Source organism: Melanerpes formicivorus, unplaced genomic scaffold (genome assembly GCF_026170545.1).
Source record: "Melanerpes formicivorus ecotype bairdi unplaced genomic scaffold, bMelFor1.0.p_v2 SCAF_19, whole genome shotgun sequence".
Lineage (NCBI taxonomy): Eukaryota > Metazoa > Chordata > Aves > Piciformes > Picidae > Melanerpes > Melanerpes formicivorus.
The window spans coordinates 14,093,885-14,110,964 of NW_027142371.1; the positions used below are offsets into that span (position 1 = coordinate 14,093,885).

Sequence of the window (17,080 nt, forward strand, 5' to 3'; positions counted from 1 at the left end):
GGGGGGGGTGTTGGGTGTTGGTTGGGTGGTGTTGATTTTAATTGCAACCCTTCTGCTTTGTTGTTGAGTTTACTCTATTTTGGGGGGGGGGTTGGTGGTTTCAAAGAGGTTTGAGTCGGGGGGGGGGGGGGTTTATTCTGCTGGGTTGAAGTGAGCTCTTGGAGGGGGGGAGTTGAATGTCCTTTGGGGTGGGGTTGCAGGGCAGGGGGGGAGGAGGAGGAGAATGGGGGGCAGGAGGAAAAAAAGGAGGGGAGGAGGAAGAAGAGAAGGAGGAGGAAGAGAAGGGGGGGAGGAGGAGGAAGAGAAGGGAAATGAGGAGGAAAAGAAGGGGAAGGAGGAGGAGGAAGGGTGTCTGACTTGAGGTCCTCCTGAGGCTGAAGAGGTTGATGCTCTGTTTTTTTGCCTTGCCCCCAGGTGTGTTGGGTTTTTTGCTGTTCTGTTGGGGGGGCTGGGTTGGGGTTTTGGGTTTGTTTTGGGGTTGGTTTGTTTGGGGGTTTGGTTTTTTTTTAACGAGAGGAAAGCTTCTCTCTGTCCATGAACTGCTGGAGGGATTCCTGTAGAGCTAGAGGGCTGCCCTTGGGGGGTGGGGAGGGGGGGGGCAGCAGTGTCTCTTCTCAATTGTCTCTCATAGATCTCTATTTTTGAATAAAGAGCCTGTCCTTGAGTGCTGCTGCTCTTGGGTTTCTTCCACCACCCTGCTGTGGGCTCACCCTGCACCCTTGGGGTCCAGCAATTCCCCACCCTGCACCCTTGGGGTCCAGCAATTCCCCACCACCCCACCCCCCCAGGCATCACAGGATGGGAGGAAGGGACCTCCAGAGGTCATCCAGTCCAGAGCAGGAGCACCCAGGAACACATCCAGGTGGGTTTGGAAGCTCTCCAGAGCAGGAGACTCCACAGGATCCCTGGGCAGCCTGCTCCAGGGCTCTGCTCCCTCACAGGGACAAAGTTTCCCCTCCTGTTCCCCTGGCAGCTGCTCTGCCCCAGCTTGCCCCCAGTGCCCCTTGTGCTGTGCTTGGCCAGCCCTGAGCAGAGCCTGGCTCCAGCTTGCCCCCAGTGCCCCTTGGCCAGCCCTGAGCAGAGCCTGGCTCCAGCCAGTTTCCCCTCCTGTTCCCCTGGCACCTCCTCTGCTCCAGCTTGCCCCCAGTGCCCCCTGTGCTGTGCTTGGCCAGCCCTGAGCAGAGCCTGGCTCCAGCTTGCCCCCAGTGCCCCTCGTCCCCAGGCTGCCCCCAGGCTGCTTGTGCCTGGGGCAGGGCTCCGCGCTGCCTGGGGCTCTCGGTCACAGCTTTCTCAGCCCTTCCAGGGCAGCTAAGGAGGTCAGGGGAGGTGGGGGCAGGTGCCTGGGGGTTTGATGGAGGTGCCTGAAGTGATTCCACGAGGCTCTGCAAACAGCCTGGAAGTGAGAGGTAGCTGCTGGATAAGGGGGGAGAAGGCAGCCCTGAAGAGCCGACCCCGCGGTGGGAGCCTCTGCCGAGCTGCTCTCTCCTGGGGCTGGCTCTGCCGAGCCTCGGCTGGGTGGGATGGGTGGCAGTGACCTGCTCTCGGGGTGGGTGGCAGTGACCTTCCCGGAGAGCTGTGCTGATGTTTGGTTTGGCAGGGCCAGGCTCCCAGCCCGGGCAGCTGAGGCTGTTTTTAGAGCCGGCGCTGAGCGGCTCCAGTCCGGCTGGGGGGAGCGAGGGGCTGCGGGGGACTGAGGGGAGCGAGGGGCTGCGGGGTGCAGGGGGCTGAGGGGAGCGAGGGGCTGCGGGGGGCTGCGGGGACTGCTCTGCCGCCCTGCGCTCAGCCCTGCTCCCGCCAGGGGCAGGCAGCTCGGCTCCTGCTGTTAACCCTTGGGGCGCCGCTGCTCCTCTGAGCCCCTGGGGCATCTCCTGAGGCTTGGTGGGGGGCTGGCACGGTCCCCATTCAGCTTGGGGTCCAGCCCCCATCTAACTAGCAAGGCTGGTGCTAACCCACGGCCCTCAGCAGCACATCTCTGCAGGGCTGGGGGGGTTGCACCACCACCTCCCTGGGCAGCCTGCTCCAGGGGCTGAGAAGCCTTTCAGTGAAGCATTTTCTTGTAGTGCCCAACCTAAGCCTCCCCCTGGGGCAACGAGGCCATCCCCTCTCATCCTACCTCTTGTTCCTTGTTCCCCACCCGGCCCCAACCTCCTCTCAGGGAGTTGCAGGCAGCCAGGAGGTCTCCCCTCAGCCTCCTGTTCTCCAGGCTGATCTCCAGTTGTTCCCTCAGCTGCTCCTCACCAGCCCTGGCCCCCAGACCCCTTCACCTTCTCTTGGGGTTAGAAGAGCCAGGAGGGCTTTAAAAGTGAAAAATAGAGATTTTATTCAGTGCTTGCAGAGTTAACTCATGTCAGGGGCACGTCCTGTCCCTCTCCGTGCTGGCTGCAGCCACAGGAGCCAGGACTGGTACAAGCTCAGGCCCTGCTGCACCCCTGCAGGGGGTCCTGGGCAGGGCATGGCCAGCAGCAGGTCCCCTGTGGCTGTCCACGGCCTGTGGGCAGCTCGGGCTCACAGCTCTGCTCTCCCCCCGGAGGCCAGGGGAGCAGGGCTGAGCTGTGCTGGGTGCTGGGGGGGTTGTGCTGGGGTTTGGTTTGTTACAACCTTCTCTGGGCTCGGGGGGGGTCAGCACTGCAGGAGGAGGAGCAGGAGGCTGCCCGGCTTGAGGGGGTGGCTCAGGAGGTCCCTGCCGCACCCAGGGTGGGGGCCAGGCCGGACAGGGATGCTTCCACCCCAGGGGGTGAGGGAAAGGCAACGAAATGAACAGGTGCTACAGGGACCTCCCAACACCCCCAGCCCCTCTCTCCTGTCGCTGCTCCACCGTTTCTCTCCCCGCAGCAGCAGCTGCTCCCCGGGGGCTGCGCAGCCCCGGGCCGGGGCCGGGCTGGGCTTCTGCTGCCCTTCCGTGGAGGGCTGGAACCATCGCGGGCGAAAGCTAGCGAGGGGCTGGCGGGGCCCCGGGCGGGAGGGGAGGCGGTGGGCGGGGAGGGGGCGGCGGTGGCCGCTCACTTGGGCTGGGGGGCGATGATGACGTTGCGGTAGCCCTTCACCCCCAGCAGTTTGTCGCTCTCGAAGTCCACCACCAGCTTGTGGCGCCCCGCCTGGCGCGGCACCAGATCCAGCCTGACCTTGGCCTCCGCCTGCGGCTCCACGGGCTCCTCGCTGCGGAGGGGGCAGGGGGTCAGCGGGGTGCCCACTCTCCCTCCCCGTGCCCTGTCCCACTCCCCATGCCCGCAGCGCCACGGGGGGGCAAGTCAGGCAGGGCTGACCCCGCGGGCACCAGCGCAGCCCTGGCTCCTGCTGAGCCCACAGCAGAGCAGGGTGCCAGGACCACCCTCCCTGGGGGGGCGGCTCTGGGTACAGACCCCACCCCCATTCCCAAGGGCCCAGCTGGGGGAAGGGAGGAAAAGCTCTTACAGCTGCTTGACCTGCTGCCCGTCGGTGAGGTTGGCACCCTCCACCATGAAGACACAGTTGTTGAGGGGGGCAGAGAGGGGGTTCACCAGGCTGACCTCTGCCACCAGCTTCCGCTGCTGCATTGGCTCCCCCAGGATCTGCAAGCAGGAGGGGTTAGAGCCCCAGCACAGCCATGCCTGGGGGGGGGCACACTGCTGCCCTTGCCCCGAGCCTGGGGAGCTGAGGCAGGTCCCAGGGGGTGCAGGTCCCAGGGGATGCAGGTTCCAGGAGGTAAAGGTCCCAGGGAATGCAGGTCCCAGGGGGTGCAGGTCCCAGGGGGGTGCAGGGTCCTGCTGCCCAAGCCCCACCTGGGGACCCCAAAACTTAGGATTGCTGGGACCAACCCCTCAGGATCATAGTAGTATCATAGTCAGGGTTGGAAGGGACCACAAGGATCACCTAGTTCCAACCCCCTGCCATGGGCAGGGACAGCCCACACTAGATCAGGATGATTGCAGCAACCCCATGCCAGTTGGACATGCTGTTCCCCCCACCCCACCCCCTCACCCCCCAGTCCATCCAGGGCAGAGCACGGAGTCCTCACCCTGATCTTGATCTCTGGGTTCTGGATGAGGATGTCCCTGACAGCCACAACCACGTCACCAGTCTGGTACTCAGTCAGGAGGGCAACCACCTTGATCAGGTTGTCCTGGGTCAGGTTCTCCCCATAGGCCTCGTAGAGGATGCGCAGGGGAACTCTCTGCTCTGCAAGGGGGAGCACAGAGGGCTCAGGGCTTGCTCCCTGCCCACAGCCTTCTGCTGGCAGCTGGCTGCTTGCTCCTGGGCTTCTCAGGAGTTTCTCCAGGTGCCTTGCAAGGAGGGGAAAGTGTGGGGAGAGCTGGGGGAGTAACCTCACACGAAAGGGGCACTGGAGGGGTGGGCCTGGCACTGTGAGCCCGTGAACAAGCCTGGGCTGGGGGTGCCCAGGCTGAACACTCCCCACAGAAAATGGGATCTGTCTGTCCATCCCCAGAGTGTTGGTGGTTCCCAAATGAGCTGCAAGACCCCTGCAGCTGGTGGCTCTGTGCCCGTCCGGGTGCTGAGGGTGCTGCTGCAGCACTGGGTGCTTGGGGTGCTGCTCCCACTCGTGCAGGGAAGCAGGGCTGCGAGCACCTGCCGTGGGGCATTGGGAAAGGACCTTGAGTCCAGCCAGGGCTCCAGGATGAGGCTCTAGAAGTGATGTTCAGGATGTGGGGAGGGGAAGGAGCTGTGTGCCAGGGCAGACTCCCATGGATGTGCCTGCATCAGGACCCGGAGAGGCTTCACCAGCCCTTTGCAGCCGGCGGTGGGAGCCGGCCCAGCTCCCTGACAGCTGCCCTCCTTCGGCTCTCAGCCTTGTTTATCCCACAGCCCTTCGGGATTGAGCAGTCTCGTGCTGAGGGAGGGAAGGAGGCTGAAGGCAGCCAGCTGCAGAGCTGTCCCAGGGAAGGATCCGTGACCGCTGGAAGCACGCAGCTCGGCGTTCCCGGCACAAGATGTGCCGTGCCGGAGCCCAGACGAGAGGGAAGGTCCCGGCACGCTCCCCCTGGGCTGCTCTTGCCAGCGCAGGGCACAGCGTCCCCTGAGGGCTGCCCTGTGGGGAGTCCTGGGGTCTGCATTCCCAGGCAGGAGCTGCAGAAGCCTCAGGGGGGAGAAAAAAATGGTGTTGGGTGAGCTTGTGGATGGGGACGCTAAAGACAGGGAACGTTCAAGTGGAGGGATGCCAGCAGCATCCTGCCTCCCCTCACAGCCAGAGCAGGCACTTTGCTCATTCCCTCCATCACTCCTCATTCCCTCCATCACTCCTCATTCCCTCCATCACTCCTCATTCCCTCCATCGCTCCTCGTTCCCTTAAGGCAGCCGCACAAGCAGCAGGGAGCTGAGTGCTGCGTTTGTCACGGCCGCGTTAGCCGAGCGGAGCTTGGCAGGGCTTTAAGCCCCAGGCTGTTCCAGGACAGCAGATGGGTCACATTTCCAGGCCCTGCAGGGGCTGTGGAAATCTGGCGTAAATCAAGCCTCGTGGTTAATTAGCAAGCGTGAAGCTAATTTGTACCCAAGGCAAAGGCAGGCTCGGCCGGGACTGCTCCGTGCGGAGCCCACCCACGGAGGAGCTGTCGGAGCTGCGGCGCTGCCGTCACCGGGCGGGGGCCGCGCTGTCGGGGCTGGCCCGGGGTCAGTCCTGCGCTCCCTGCCCTGGGAGAATCCTGCAGGAGAGCCCAGCCGAGCCCAGCCCCACTTTGGGAAGCTGAGACCCACGGAAGAGCAGGGCTGGGGTGCAGGTGAGGGAGCAGAGTGGCCAACGGTAACTTCTGTCCTGCTCCAGGTGCTCTCCCAGCCCCTGCCTGAGCACCTTCCTCCCCCTTCCATCGAGGAATAAAATCCACAGTGGTGGATGAAGGATGAGGAAGCCCCAACGGAGCCATTGCTCACCGAGCAGCCCAGGGATGGGGCTGCAGCTCTTGAGCCCTCCCCAGTCTGGGGCTTTGCGGTCACTGCTGAAGGAGGGTGCTAAGAAGTCATGGAGCAGCTGCTGCCTGAACAAACAACCCTGACCCCGGCTGTGGGTGCTGGCTGCTCCTGCTGGCCAGCCCCAGGCCCTGCTGCAACATCTCTGTTATCTTGTGGATCAAACAGAAACCTTCAGCTGCTGCCCCAGCTCCAGCCGTGAGCCTGCTGGGAGGATTGATTGCAGTGGTGCAACCGGAGGGCGTTCAGGAGGAGAGGAGACGAGGGGAGGGGATGCGAGGGGAGGGGGACGCGAGGGGAGGGGATTCAAGGATGAGGAGTTTCGAGGGGAGGAGGATGCAAAGGCAGAGGTCACAAGAGGAGGGGGACAACATCCCCCCTGCGGTGCCAGCAGGTCCCTTACCCGCCCAGGGCTCGAGGGTGAGGTTCAGCAGGTCCTTCAGGCCGCACTGGGGCCCGACGGTGCCGTTGTAGCTGGCGGTGCGGGCGCCCAGCGTGAGGCGGCAGCGGCGCTCCGTGGCTGTGTTGTTGTTGACGACGGCGAAGACGTCGAAGTCGCAGCCGTTGTTGGCCCCATCCGACAGCTTGATCTTGAGGTGCAGCCCCTCGTCCTCCTGCCTCAGCGAGCTGGTCTCATGCTCGGCCTTGGCGAACACTTCTCTCTCCTTTTCGGACCCTGTGGTGCACGGAGAAACCCACGGTTCCCAGGAGGGCACGGCCAGGCCAGGGGCTGGGCTGCTTGGCCCTGAAGGTCCCTGAAGACCTCCTGGAGCAGTCGGTGCCTTGATGAATCATTTCCCCACTCCGGCCATCCCTTCCCCGGGGCACCTTCCTCCTGCCGCCCCCCTGCGTACCCTCCGGGTACTTGTAGGTGTGGGTGATGTCCTCCCTGCTGTCCCTGCCCACGCTCTTGGTGCTGATGTTCTTCCCCACCACCGAGGAATGGGTGCCCTTCTTCTGTGTCCCGTCGTTCTGCACCACCCAGTACACCACGTCGGCGTTCACCTCGGCGAAGACAAAGGGGATGTCGTACTTGAGCTGCAGGTCTCCCTCCTTGATGGCTCGGACCGGGGCAGGCCCGCAGCAGTAAACCCCTGCAGGGACCGCAGCCGACGTCAGCACCGCGGCGTTGGCCACCGCGAGGGCAAGCCCCCCGCTGCCTCAGGGGTAAGGGGCGGCACGGAGCACCCCCGTGGTGCCCACCGTACCTTCGCTCTTCTCCTGGGGGGTGGGGTCCAGCGCCTGCCAGCCGTCGTAGCCGGGCGCCAGGTCTGGGCGAGCCATCCAGGATTCCACCCAGCAGTGGAAGTTCCTGCAAGAGAAGCCAGGATGTAGGAAGCTCCTCCAGCGCCCAGCAGCTCAGGGGAAGGGGCAGATGCTGCCCTAAGGGGTGGGTGGGTGGGCAGGCTGGAGGCCCCTGGTGCCCCTCACCAGATCATGTCCTTGGAGCGCCGCTCCAGCTCCCCTGTCTCGCTGAGGTAGCGATCGATGACCAGGTTGCCGTTGGTGTCGTGAGCCGAGTTGTAGTTGGTCACCACCCGGCTGGGGATGCCCAGGCACCTCATGACTGTGGGGAGGCAGGGCAGGCTGAGACAGGGCTTTGGCACCGGGGGTCCCTGGCACCGGGGGTCCCTGGCACCGGGGGTCCCTGGCACCGGGGGTCCCTGGGGTGGCACAGCTCCCGTCCCTCAGAGCCCTGGCTTCACGCAGCTCCCATCCCGCAGAGCCATGCCAAGCCGTCCCACGCAGCCCCAAGTCTCCCTGCCCTTCCAAAGGCTTTCCCCACCCGGATGAGCTGGTCCCTGCAGTGGGCATGGGCAAACTGGGTGGCACAGGGCACTGGCAGCCTGCAGAGTCTGGGTACTGCGGGGGAAGAAAGGCACAAAAGCAGCTGCCAGTGCGTGTGTGAGGTGCGCCGGCAGCAGAGCTCAGCCTCTCGTTTCATCTCCCAGCTGCTTTTGCCGCCAGCAGAGCTCCCCGGGGAGCAGGGAGGCTTCAAAGGGAGGCTCCCAACTCCTCTGAGTGCCGGGAAATCCACTTGGGTTTCCGGCTCCCTCTCTGCACTGTAAAGGCTCTCATCTGGCTGCGGTCTGCAAACACAGGCGAGCTCCCGCAGCTCCCCGAGGGCAGCCTTTTCCTGCCCAAGGTGTGAAGTGTGGTGCTGCGCATCCCACCAGAGCCACCAGCCTGGAATTCTTTTCCCCTCTCTTGTGCCTGCCCCAGCCTGGCTGCTTCGTTGGCAGTGGAATCATTTTGACCTCAGAGGATTGGAGGTTTTACTGCAAGCTTGACCTTAAAGCTACTTTCCCTTCTCCTGAGCTGGGCATCCAGCCCCTCCCGCTCTGCCAGCTCGAAGTGAAAAAGCCAAACCCTGCTAACCCTTTCCTCCCCTTCCCCCCTCCCACCTCCTTCATTTCCTCCCAGATTGGAAGAACAGAGACGTTAACTGCTTGAGCAATCAGCGGTTGGCTGATTATCACCGGCCTGAGAGTTTCCCCCTCCACCCCCACCCCTGCTGAGACCCTGGGAGAGAGGCTGGGAAGCAGGAAGCTGGGCTGGGGAGACAGAAAGCCACGGCTGACCTTCCCCCCACCCCTCCCAGCACCGAGAGGAGACAGCAGGCTCTCACCAGTGCACGCCACGGCAGCAAACACCCAGCACTGGCCGTACTTGACCGGTTGGCAGCCAAAGTTCTTCCACCTCTTGAGTATGTCCACGCTCCCGATCCAGGCCATGGGGCTCATCCCGTCCTCGTACCGGTTGTCCCAGCGCCCTGCCAGCACCCCGTGGTCTTCATCGTTGCAGTTTACCTGTGGCACGGCAGGAGGAACCCATGAAGGGGTGGAGGGAGGGGGGGAGGGCGCCCATCAGCCTCCCAAGACCTCGCTGGGATGCGGGAGGACGTGGGGCAAGAGGGCACCGGGATGCACGCGTCTGCCCTCTTGCCCCACGTCCTCCCGCATCCCAGCGAATTTGGGATGGATTTTTAGGAGCACATCAACTTTCCCAAGAGTTTAGGGGGTGGTCATCGCCTGCAGCAGCCAGGGAGGAGCCAAGGCAGCCCCAGGGAGGGAGCATCCCCAGCTCTGCTGCTTCTCTCCTCCGGCAAGGAGGGGGAACCACCCCCCGGGGATGGAAAGCGGCGTGGCTGGGAGTGTGGGAGGGGGAAGGGTAAATGTCCCCTCTCTGTCTGTCCCAGCAAGGTGGGGGGATGGGGGAGGGAAGGAGGGATGGGGGAGGGAGGGAGGGGTCTGTTTGCAGTGGGGGGGAGGTTGCGGGGTGGCGCTGCCGGGGCTCACCATGGCGCTCACCACCCGGCCGATGTACACGGGGTCGTTCCTCCGGGAGCAATCCCGGTTCTGGTCCCTCAGGAATTTGGGGTTTGTGTCCAGCAGCTCGAGGCAGATGGCCAAGATGTCATCCTCAAACTGGAGAGGGGGGGGAAAAAAAGCGGGGTGGGGGTGTGGGGGGTGTGTGTGTGAGGTCCCTGGTGCATCCCGGGGTCTCTTGCCTCCCTCCCTGGCTCAGCCCCTGCGAGCGGAGCTGCTGGGCACACAGCAGGGTGGCAGAGTCCTGGGGTCCTCTCGCTGAGCCAGCAGCCTCTGAGCGACATCTCCCCCCCCATTTGTGCCCCCACGACGAGGGGCTGGAGCTGTGGCCAGCAGATGCTCAGCCCTGCTGGGGCTGGATCCTGCTTCCTGCCTCTCTGCTGCGCAGGGAGCAGGCACGGACCCGACCTGACCTCCTGCTTCCCTCCGAGGCTGAGTCACAGCCCTGCCCCAGACTGCAGCACGGATCCTGCGTGGGCCACGGCCCCTCCGCGGGGCTCAGGGTGAACAGCTGGGGCTGCCCCTGCCCGGGGAGGGGGCCCCGGCACAGCCACGGGGGTGTGGGCGCTGCCTTATCAGCACGACCGGCACAGCCCCGGGGAGCAGCTATCGGGTGCCGGCTCCCGGCACTGCGTGGTCACCCCGATTAGAGCAGCACACGGCCCCGGGGCCCCCCAGGGATGCTCCCCAAGCTCTGCTGCGCTTCTGAGCCAGCAAGTTCCCCTCTTGGAAATGAAACTGAACTCTTGGGAGTCGGGAGAGCCCAACTCTTACCCCAGCACTGCCAGGGCACCACCACACCACGGCCCTCAGCACCACATCTCCAGGGCTTTGAAAGCTCTCCAGGAATGTGGACTCCCCCACTGCCCTGAGCAGCCTGGGGCAGGGCTTCAGGGGAAGGAAATCCTCTAACAATGGGAGCCCTCGACCACCAGAAGTGGTCAGGAACTCTGAGGAGAAAGGCCAAGGCAATAAAAATCGGCACGGATCGAAACTCCTGCACCACTGCAAGAGCAAGAGGCTGCCCAGGGAGCTGGGAGCTGCCCCATCCCTGGCACCACTGCAGGCTGTTCGGGGCTCTGAGCAACCTGCTCTGGCTGCATCTCCACTTTGGATCTCCTTTTGTTTGTCCCATGGCTGCGTGGTGGGGATCAGACCCTCCCTTGACGTGCTGGCTGCACTTGGGCTGTGCATTCAGGGGGCACATGCATGGCACCAGCCCCTACACGCTGCAGTGCCAGGCTCTGCCAGGGGTCCTGGTGGGGGAGGCCAGGCCCTGCTCACCTGGCCAAAGTTCCAGGGGGTGGAGGTGATGTAGTCACGGGAGCCCTGGTAGATGAGGCCCTGCTGGGACAGCACGTACTCACGGCGCTCATCCTCGTCCCGCAGGTACACAGCGTCCTCTGTGGGGAGGGACAGAGGTGGGCACGGGGCTCTGCCCCACACCCCCTGCCCCCCAGGCCTGCTCAGAGCTTCCCAGTTCTGCTCAGAGCTCGCCAGTCCTGCTCAGACCCCCCCCAGCTGTGCTCAGACCCCCTCCAGCTGTGCTCAGAGCTTGCCAGCTGTGCTCAGAGTTTACTAGTCCTGCTCAGAGCTTCCCAGTTCTGCTCAGAGCCCCCTAGCTGTGCTCAGAGCCTCCCAGTCCTGCTCAGAGCCTCCCCAGTCCTGCTCAGAGCCTCCCCCACCCCGGGGATGTGCCAGGCAGTGACCAGGGCTGGGAAATGAAGCGACAGGCTATGAACAACAGCACAGCAGGTTCCACTTCAACATGAGGAGGAACTTCTCCCCTGTGAGGGTCACAGAGCTCCCCAGAGGGCTTGTGGAGTCTCCTTGTCTGGAGCCTTTCCAGAGCCATCTGGATGTGTTCCTGTGTGACCTGTGCTGGGTTCTGTGGTCCTGCTCTGGCAGGGGGGGTTGGGCTGGATGATCTCTGGAGGTCCCTCCCAGCCCCTGACATCCTGTGAGCCTGTGTGATCCTGTGTGATCCTGTGACTGTCCCTGCTCCCATCTGAGACAGCTGCTGGGGAATTTCAGCCCGGTTGGGTTAGAGCTGCTGGGAGTGTTTCAGCAGCTGTGGGTTTCCCCTGGCCTTCTGCTTTCCCTCTTGCTGTCTTTCCTTTTGTTTCACGGGGTCAGGTCCTTTCCCAGCCGGGGACCCTCCCAGTGGGAGCAGCAAGCGGTGGGAAGTGGGAGCACTGAGGTGGCAGCTGAAGCCATTCTGCTCACCCAGCAGAGGCTGCTGGACCCCCCCACCCCCCCTTCTCCCACCCCCCTGTTTACTGGAAACGTTCTGGGAGGGAGCCCAGCACGCACATCCCCTGCTCCAGCTCGGCACAGCTGAGCAAAGCTTCCTGAAGAGCCTTATCTCTGCAGCGCCAGGAAACGGCCGGCTCAGGCCAGGTTCAGCCCAGGTCTGCCTGGGAGGAGCTGGAGCTTGGCAGCTCCTGGAGCGCAGGAAGGACCTGGAACCGTGGAATCCTGGCTGCTGCTTGCCCAGGGCCATCAAACCCCTCCAGCACTGAACCCCACTTCTTCCCCTCAGTTCTGCCGGGAATGAGCACCCAGGGCTTGTCCTGGAGCCCACAGGTGGTGCCTGGCCTGAGGCTGGGGGGGGTCGGCTGGGGCAGGTGGGGGAAATTAGGGGCAGTTAAGAGCTTTCCCTCTGCTCAGGACAGGCAGGAGCTGTTGCTGAGGGTTGCTCAGAACTTTGCACCAGCACCTCCAAGGTGAGCTCCCGTGGGGCACCATCGGGTGGGGGCAGCCCAGAGGTGGCCTTGGGGTTTTGTGGCACTGGTGAAGGGGCTGTGAGTGTCTGGGGGTGGTGGTGTTTGTGGCCTCGACCTGCTGTGGCACCATGTGGAGGTGGATCAAAGTGGAGCTTTCTGCTTAGAGCTGATCTCAGGGCAAGGTTTGGGTCACCTGGGGTCTGCAGCAGTGAGACCCATGGGGATGTGCTGCCCTGGCAGAGCTGGGGGCAGACGTTTGCCCTCTGCCCAGCCTGGAGAAGGGGAAAGCCTCACCTGGGTGCCAGGCATTGAAGAGCAGGATGAAGCTCCCGATGTGGTAGCTGCTGCCCTGGTAGCCGGTGGAGGTCTCCACCGTCAGGCTGTAGCGACCGATGCGGGCGTCGGGGGGGGAGCAGAGCGAGACCGAGACCGAGTCCCCGTCCTGGTCCTGCACCACCGCGCTCCAGCTCGACTCCTCCGGCGCGTCCGTCACGGCGAAGTGCGACCTGGTTCCCGAGGTCTCGATGGGGCACGGCCCTGCCGAGAGAGAGCACCTCAGCTTTCCCGGGGCTCTGGGAGCCCCACGCCGTGAGGATGTGCCGGGGGGGCCTGCCCCGTGGTGCTCCCTGTGGCCTTCCCCGGAATGCCAGGAATGTTCCCTGCTCGGTCTGTTGGTGTGGGGCAGCTGTGGGGTGCTCAGGAGGGTCTCTTGCTGTTTAGGATGGGGCAGGAGGGAGGGACTAGCCCCGGGGCTAGGAGAGTGCCCACCCCAGGGCCGTGTCTTCTCCCCTCAGCTGCACCCACTAGGTGCAGAGCTGCCAGGTCCCTGTGCCCATGCAGCATGGGTACCACTGCAGCCCGTGGCGTGGGGGTCCCGGCAGCGCCCCCCGGACATCACGGGGCTGCTCCCAGCCCCACGAGGTGCAGGCAGCCGCAGGCGTTGCTGCAAACAGGCCGGGACCGGGGATGACATCAGCGTCCGCAGGCTGAGCCGAGGACAGCGTGATCCCTGCCACCCCCCGGGCTCGCAGCGGTGTCCAAGCCACCTGCACCGAGCCAGCTCCCAACGCGGCTCCCAGGGGGAGCGGTGCCGCCCAGCCCCGGCCCTGGCGGTGCCGGTGCCGTGGCACAGCCCCGGGCTGGTCGCTTGCCAGCCTTCTCCCGCAGCGTGCGCCAGCCCAGGCACCAAAAATACTCATGAACTCATGAGCGGTGACACAGTTTTTCTCCTCTCCGTCCTTCCGAGGAGGCTGGCGTTGAGCTAACCCTGTCCTGGCAAACCCTGCGCCTCCCCTGGCGCTGCCGGAGGGATGGGCTGCCAGGGGAGCCTGCCTCCCCCTCTTGCCTCTCCTCCTCCTCTTTCTCTCCCTGCTTGCCTGCAAATCCCTCATCCCCAAAGGGCCCCCGGTGCCTGCGCCGGGCTCTTCAAACACAATAGCTTCTGAATTGCTGTGCTTGCCCACGGGAGGTGCCACAGCCCGGGCAGATTCGCTGTCCCGGGGAGGGCAGGTCTGGCCCTTCCCTGTCCTGGCGGGGCTGGCCCCAGCGAGGTAGCTTGGGTTGGTCACGTCTCTATGAGACCCGAAGAAACTTTGTCCCTTTTCTGCACGCTCCGGGGCTGCCTCGCCCCGGAAGGCTCCGTTTCAGGCTCCTGGCTTGCAAAACCAGCCCGGGGCTGTATGGGAGCAGCACGACCTCATAAAACCTAAGAGCTTTGAGCTGGAGGTGTGCAGACCACTGCCTTGGGACAGGGGGGGCAATGGGGCTGCTGCTGGTTTAGGGTGAAGCTGGGGGGTGCTGGATTTGTGTTGTCACCCCCCGGTGGGATCATAGCTTCTGGGGGGAAAGCAGAAGAGTGATTGGCACTGGGAGGACACCGTGGAGTCACTGAGCTCTGGCCTGGTTGACTCAGCAGGACTCAGCAGCCCCAAAAATAGCTCTTGCCCAAGAGTTTCCTCTCCCTTTGCCCCGAGCTGGGGGGGTGCTGAGCCCCTGCCCGGAGGCTGTGCCCTGCCCTGGCTTGCAGATGCCACATGCCAGTCCCTGCAGCTCCCGGTGGGCTCTCACCAGGGCTGCAGGGGTGGTGGGAGAAGCTCCTGGCTTGGAGCTGAAGGGACCTGTTAGACACGGTGCCCAGCTTCTGGGTACCAGCTGTGGCACCGTTTGAGCTGGGGGGTGGGGCTGCAGCAGGGCTGTGCGCTGGGGGCAGCGTTTCCTTTCTCAGGTTCCCCACGCTGGGGATCTCTGGGGGCTGGGGGCACAGGGAGTGGCTGGGAGAAGGCTCTCTGGCAGCCGTGGTTCACTTTGATGCTGCCCAAAAGGGTGAGAGACTCCGTGTGGGGCATTTCCTGGCCACAGCCAAGGCATTTCCCGGTGCTCTGGCACGTCTCTGTGTCTGGCACAGCCGTGGAATGAGGAAGAGGAGGAGGAAGAGGTGGCGGCGGCTTTGGCTTTGGCTTTGTTTCTTTCTTTATAGCTTCCCTCCAGCTCTGGTCACAGAGCCAAGTTCCTGCCTTTTCTCTCTGTCTTGGTATAGAAGCTGTGCCCAGCAGCAGCCCCTGCCAGGAGGGGCCGGGAGGGGGCAGGGACCGGGTGGGACGGGGCAGGGGACTCAGCGCAGGGCACCGCGGGCAGAGGGCAGCTCGCTGGTGGCGGGGGGGGGGGTGGGGGGAGGGGCACGGCAGCACTCACCTGTCTCGATGTCAAAGGCCAGTTTGTCCACTCCCTCCTCGTAGGGCCTGCCCGAGAAGTGCAGGGTGATGGTGAAGGGCTGCCCGCGCCGCACCACCAGCTGCTGGCAGCCCATCTCCGCCGTCCGGTGCTCGCGGCCGTTGCGCTCGCACTGCAGGTCCCACGTCTCCAGCACCAGCTCTGCCAAGGCAGCAGAATGCCCAGCTCAGGGGGGGCAGGAGGGCTTGATCTTACCCCCACCCCACCCTGAGTCCTGGGATTGTGGATCTTGGTGCCAGAGTTTGGCAGCCGCTGCCCTCTCCGTGCCCAGCGCTGCCCTGGACGCTGCAGCCGTGCCAGGCTCTGAGCATCCCTCCTGGGGGGAGGCTCTGCTCTGAGCTGGCACTCTGTGCTGTGATGGGCAGAGGTCTTGTGGTTGAGCCTGCAGCTAAGAGCTGCCCTCCTGCCTGAGCTCCATGCCCATGCTTTGTGGACTGTGGTGCTGCCCTCCGTGGTATCACCACAGAGGGTCCACAGCTCATGGCATCCTCTCTACCTCCTGGGAGGTGTGGGGTCCATCAGTCAGGGCTTGCTGCCTGGCTGCCCCCACCCCAAGCAGGCACTGCTGAGGCTGGAGAATGCCAGGAATGTTTCTGTGCCTCTGCCAGGGCTCAGGCAGCAGCTTTAATGCTCCGTGACTGCTAACAAATTGGTGACATCAGCCATAAATTCAGCCCCAAGGAAGGTGTCTGTTCCAACCCCCCCTTGCTCTTTCTCTCTCCCAGCCCAGGCAGGGCTGTGTGTGTCCCTGTTATGTCCCCACCATGTCCCTGCTGCCCCTGGCACTGTGCTGGAGCCATGTGTCACTGGAGGCTGGTGCCCCCCGGGTGCTCTGCTGGTGTGAGGGTTGGCTGCCAGAAGCAGCAGAAGTGTTTGGTGCAGGGGAGCCCATGGCAAGCTCAGCACCAGCCAGGGACTGGGGTGGCTTGCAGGGATGATGCTCAGATTGCTGTGCCCATGCCACAGCTGTCCCTGGCTGTGTCTTCCCTAGTGCCAGCCGTGGTCACCAAGCTGTCTTCAGGGGTATGGGAACCTCACCATGAGCGTCCCAGGGACTCAATGAGGCTTGTCCCTGGTGCCCACTGTGCGGAGAGCTGAGGTGCCCACCATGGCAGCTGAGACTGGCCATGAATGCCTCTTGTGGGGTGACTCCAGCTGGTCCCTCTGGACCCTGGAATGTTCCCTTCCTGTGCCTCTGTGAGCAGGAGCATGGCGCCGTGGTAGAGGCTCAGGCACCGACACTGAGCCAAAGGTGTGGCAAAAAGTGAGTTGGGGGAGCAGGGCTGAAGCTCTTTCTGTCCTTGTCACCTGGGGTATTGTCCTCCAGGGGTCCAGCAAACAGATTCTTCAGAGCAGGGGCAGGTGGCACCCCCCTGAGGGATCAGTCCCAGGAGATGGGTGAGGAGGGGGCTGCAGGGTGAGCAGGTGGCAGCGGGGTCCTAGGCATGGCCACACAGGAGCAAGAGGTGCCCCATGTGCAGTGGTTCAGCCTCCTGCCCGGAGCTGGTGGTGGTGCCCAAGCAGAGGGACCCCTGTCGGTGTCACCACTGTGGTGCCAGGAGCCTGGTGAGCTGGGCACAGCCTGTGGCAGTGCTGAGCACTGGAGCAGAGTGATGCCACCTGACCCAGAAGGCTCTGTGCCCTCAGTAGGACTCTGACCCAGTCCCAGGGGCTCGGGGTCAGCTCAGTTGGAGGTGGGGGGTGGGAGGTGATTTGCCCCTTCCTAGGGGCTCTGACAGCCACCGGCGGGGGTGGCTCTGCCGAAGCCCCCGGAGCCCTCCTTACCCCCCGGGCCTGTGCCAGCAGCTGTCACTGCTCTTCTCCTGAGCACCGAAAGCTTTATATAGCAGCAGCTTCGAGCTGCCAGCGCTGGGGCCGCGGAGGGAGGGAAGGAAAGCACCGGCGGCAAAGCACCGCCGAGCTCTGCTCCGGTCCTCCCCGGCCCTTCCCTTCCCGTTCCCTCTCGCTCTAGAGCCGGGGCTCAGCCAAGCAAAGGGCTGGAGGTGCCACCGAGCGGGGAGGGCTCCAGGGCAGGATGGGACCGGGGGTGAGGGTCCAGCTCCTGCCGGTCAGAACCTCCCAGGGCACCTGCGGGAGGGAACGGTCCTGCGGTCTTACCTTCGGCCATGGTGCCCCGGTGCTGATCCCGATCCCGGTTGTGGTCCTAGTGCCTGTCCCGGGAGCTGCCCCTCAGCGCCCGCTGCCCGGCCCCGCTGCCCGCCCCATTTATATGGCTCCCGGGGCCGCGCACACCCCCGGGAAAGTAAAAGGAAAACCAAGTTTCCAGGAAACAGAGCGGTCTGGGTCCCACCTATTGAAAACAACCTCCCAAAAATAAGAAAGAGGGGGGGAAAAAAAAAAAGCCAAAAAGAGCGGCCGGGGCTGAGCGCCCGGCCCCG

The 17,080-nt window shown here is 64.2% G+C and overlaps 1 protein-coding gene across 1 annotated transcript; it reads right to left on the reverse strand.

The window, feature by feature from the left end:
• Window positions 1–2,295: 2,295 nt before the first annotated feature.
• TGM2 (transglutaminase 2) lies at window positions 2,296–17,080 on the reverse strand. The gene is made up of 13 exons (XM_068150183.1): window positions 16,800–17,080; window positions 14,643–14,822; window positions 12,246–12,488; window positions 10,510–10,628; window positions 9,196–9,324; window positions 8,526–8,706; window positions 7,328–7,463; window positions 7,105–7,208; window positions 6,751–6,990; window positions 6,300–6,572; window positions 3,995–4,155; window positions 3,412–3,548; window positions 2,296–3,156 (listed from the first exon to the last, which is right to left on the reverse strand). Exons 1-13 carry the CDS (start codon window positions 16,807–16,809, stop codon window positions 3,000–3,002), a joined length of 2,070 nt encoding a protein of 689 aa, XP_068006284.1. The 5' UTR covers window positions 16,810–17,080; the 3' UTR covers window positions 2,296–2,999.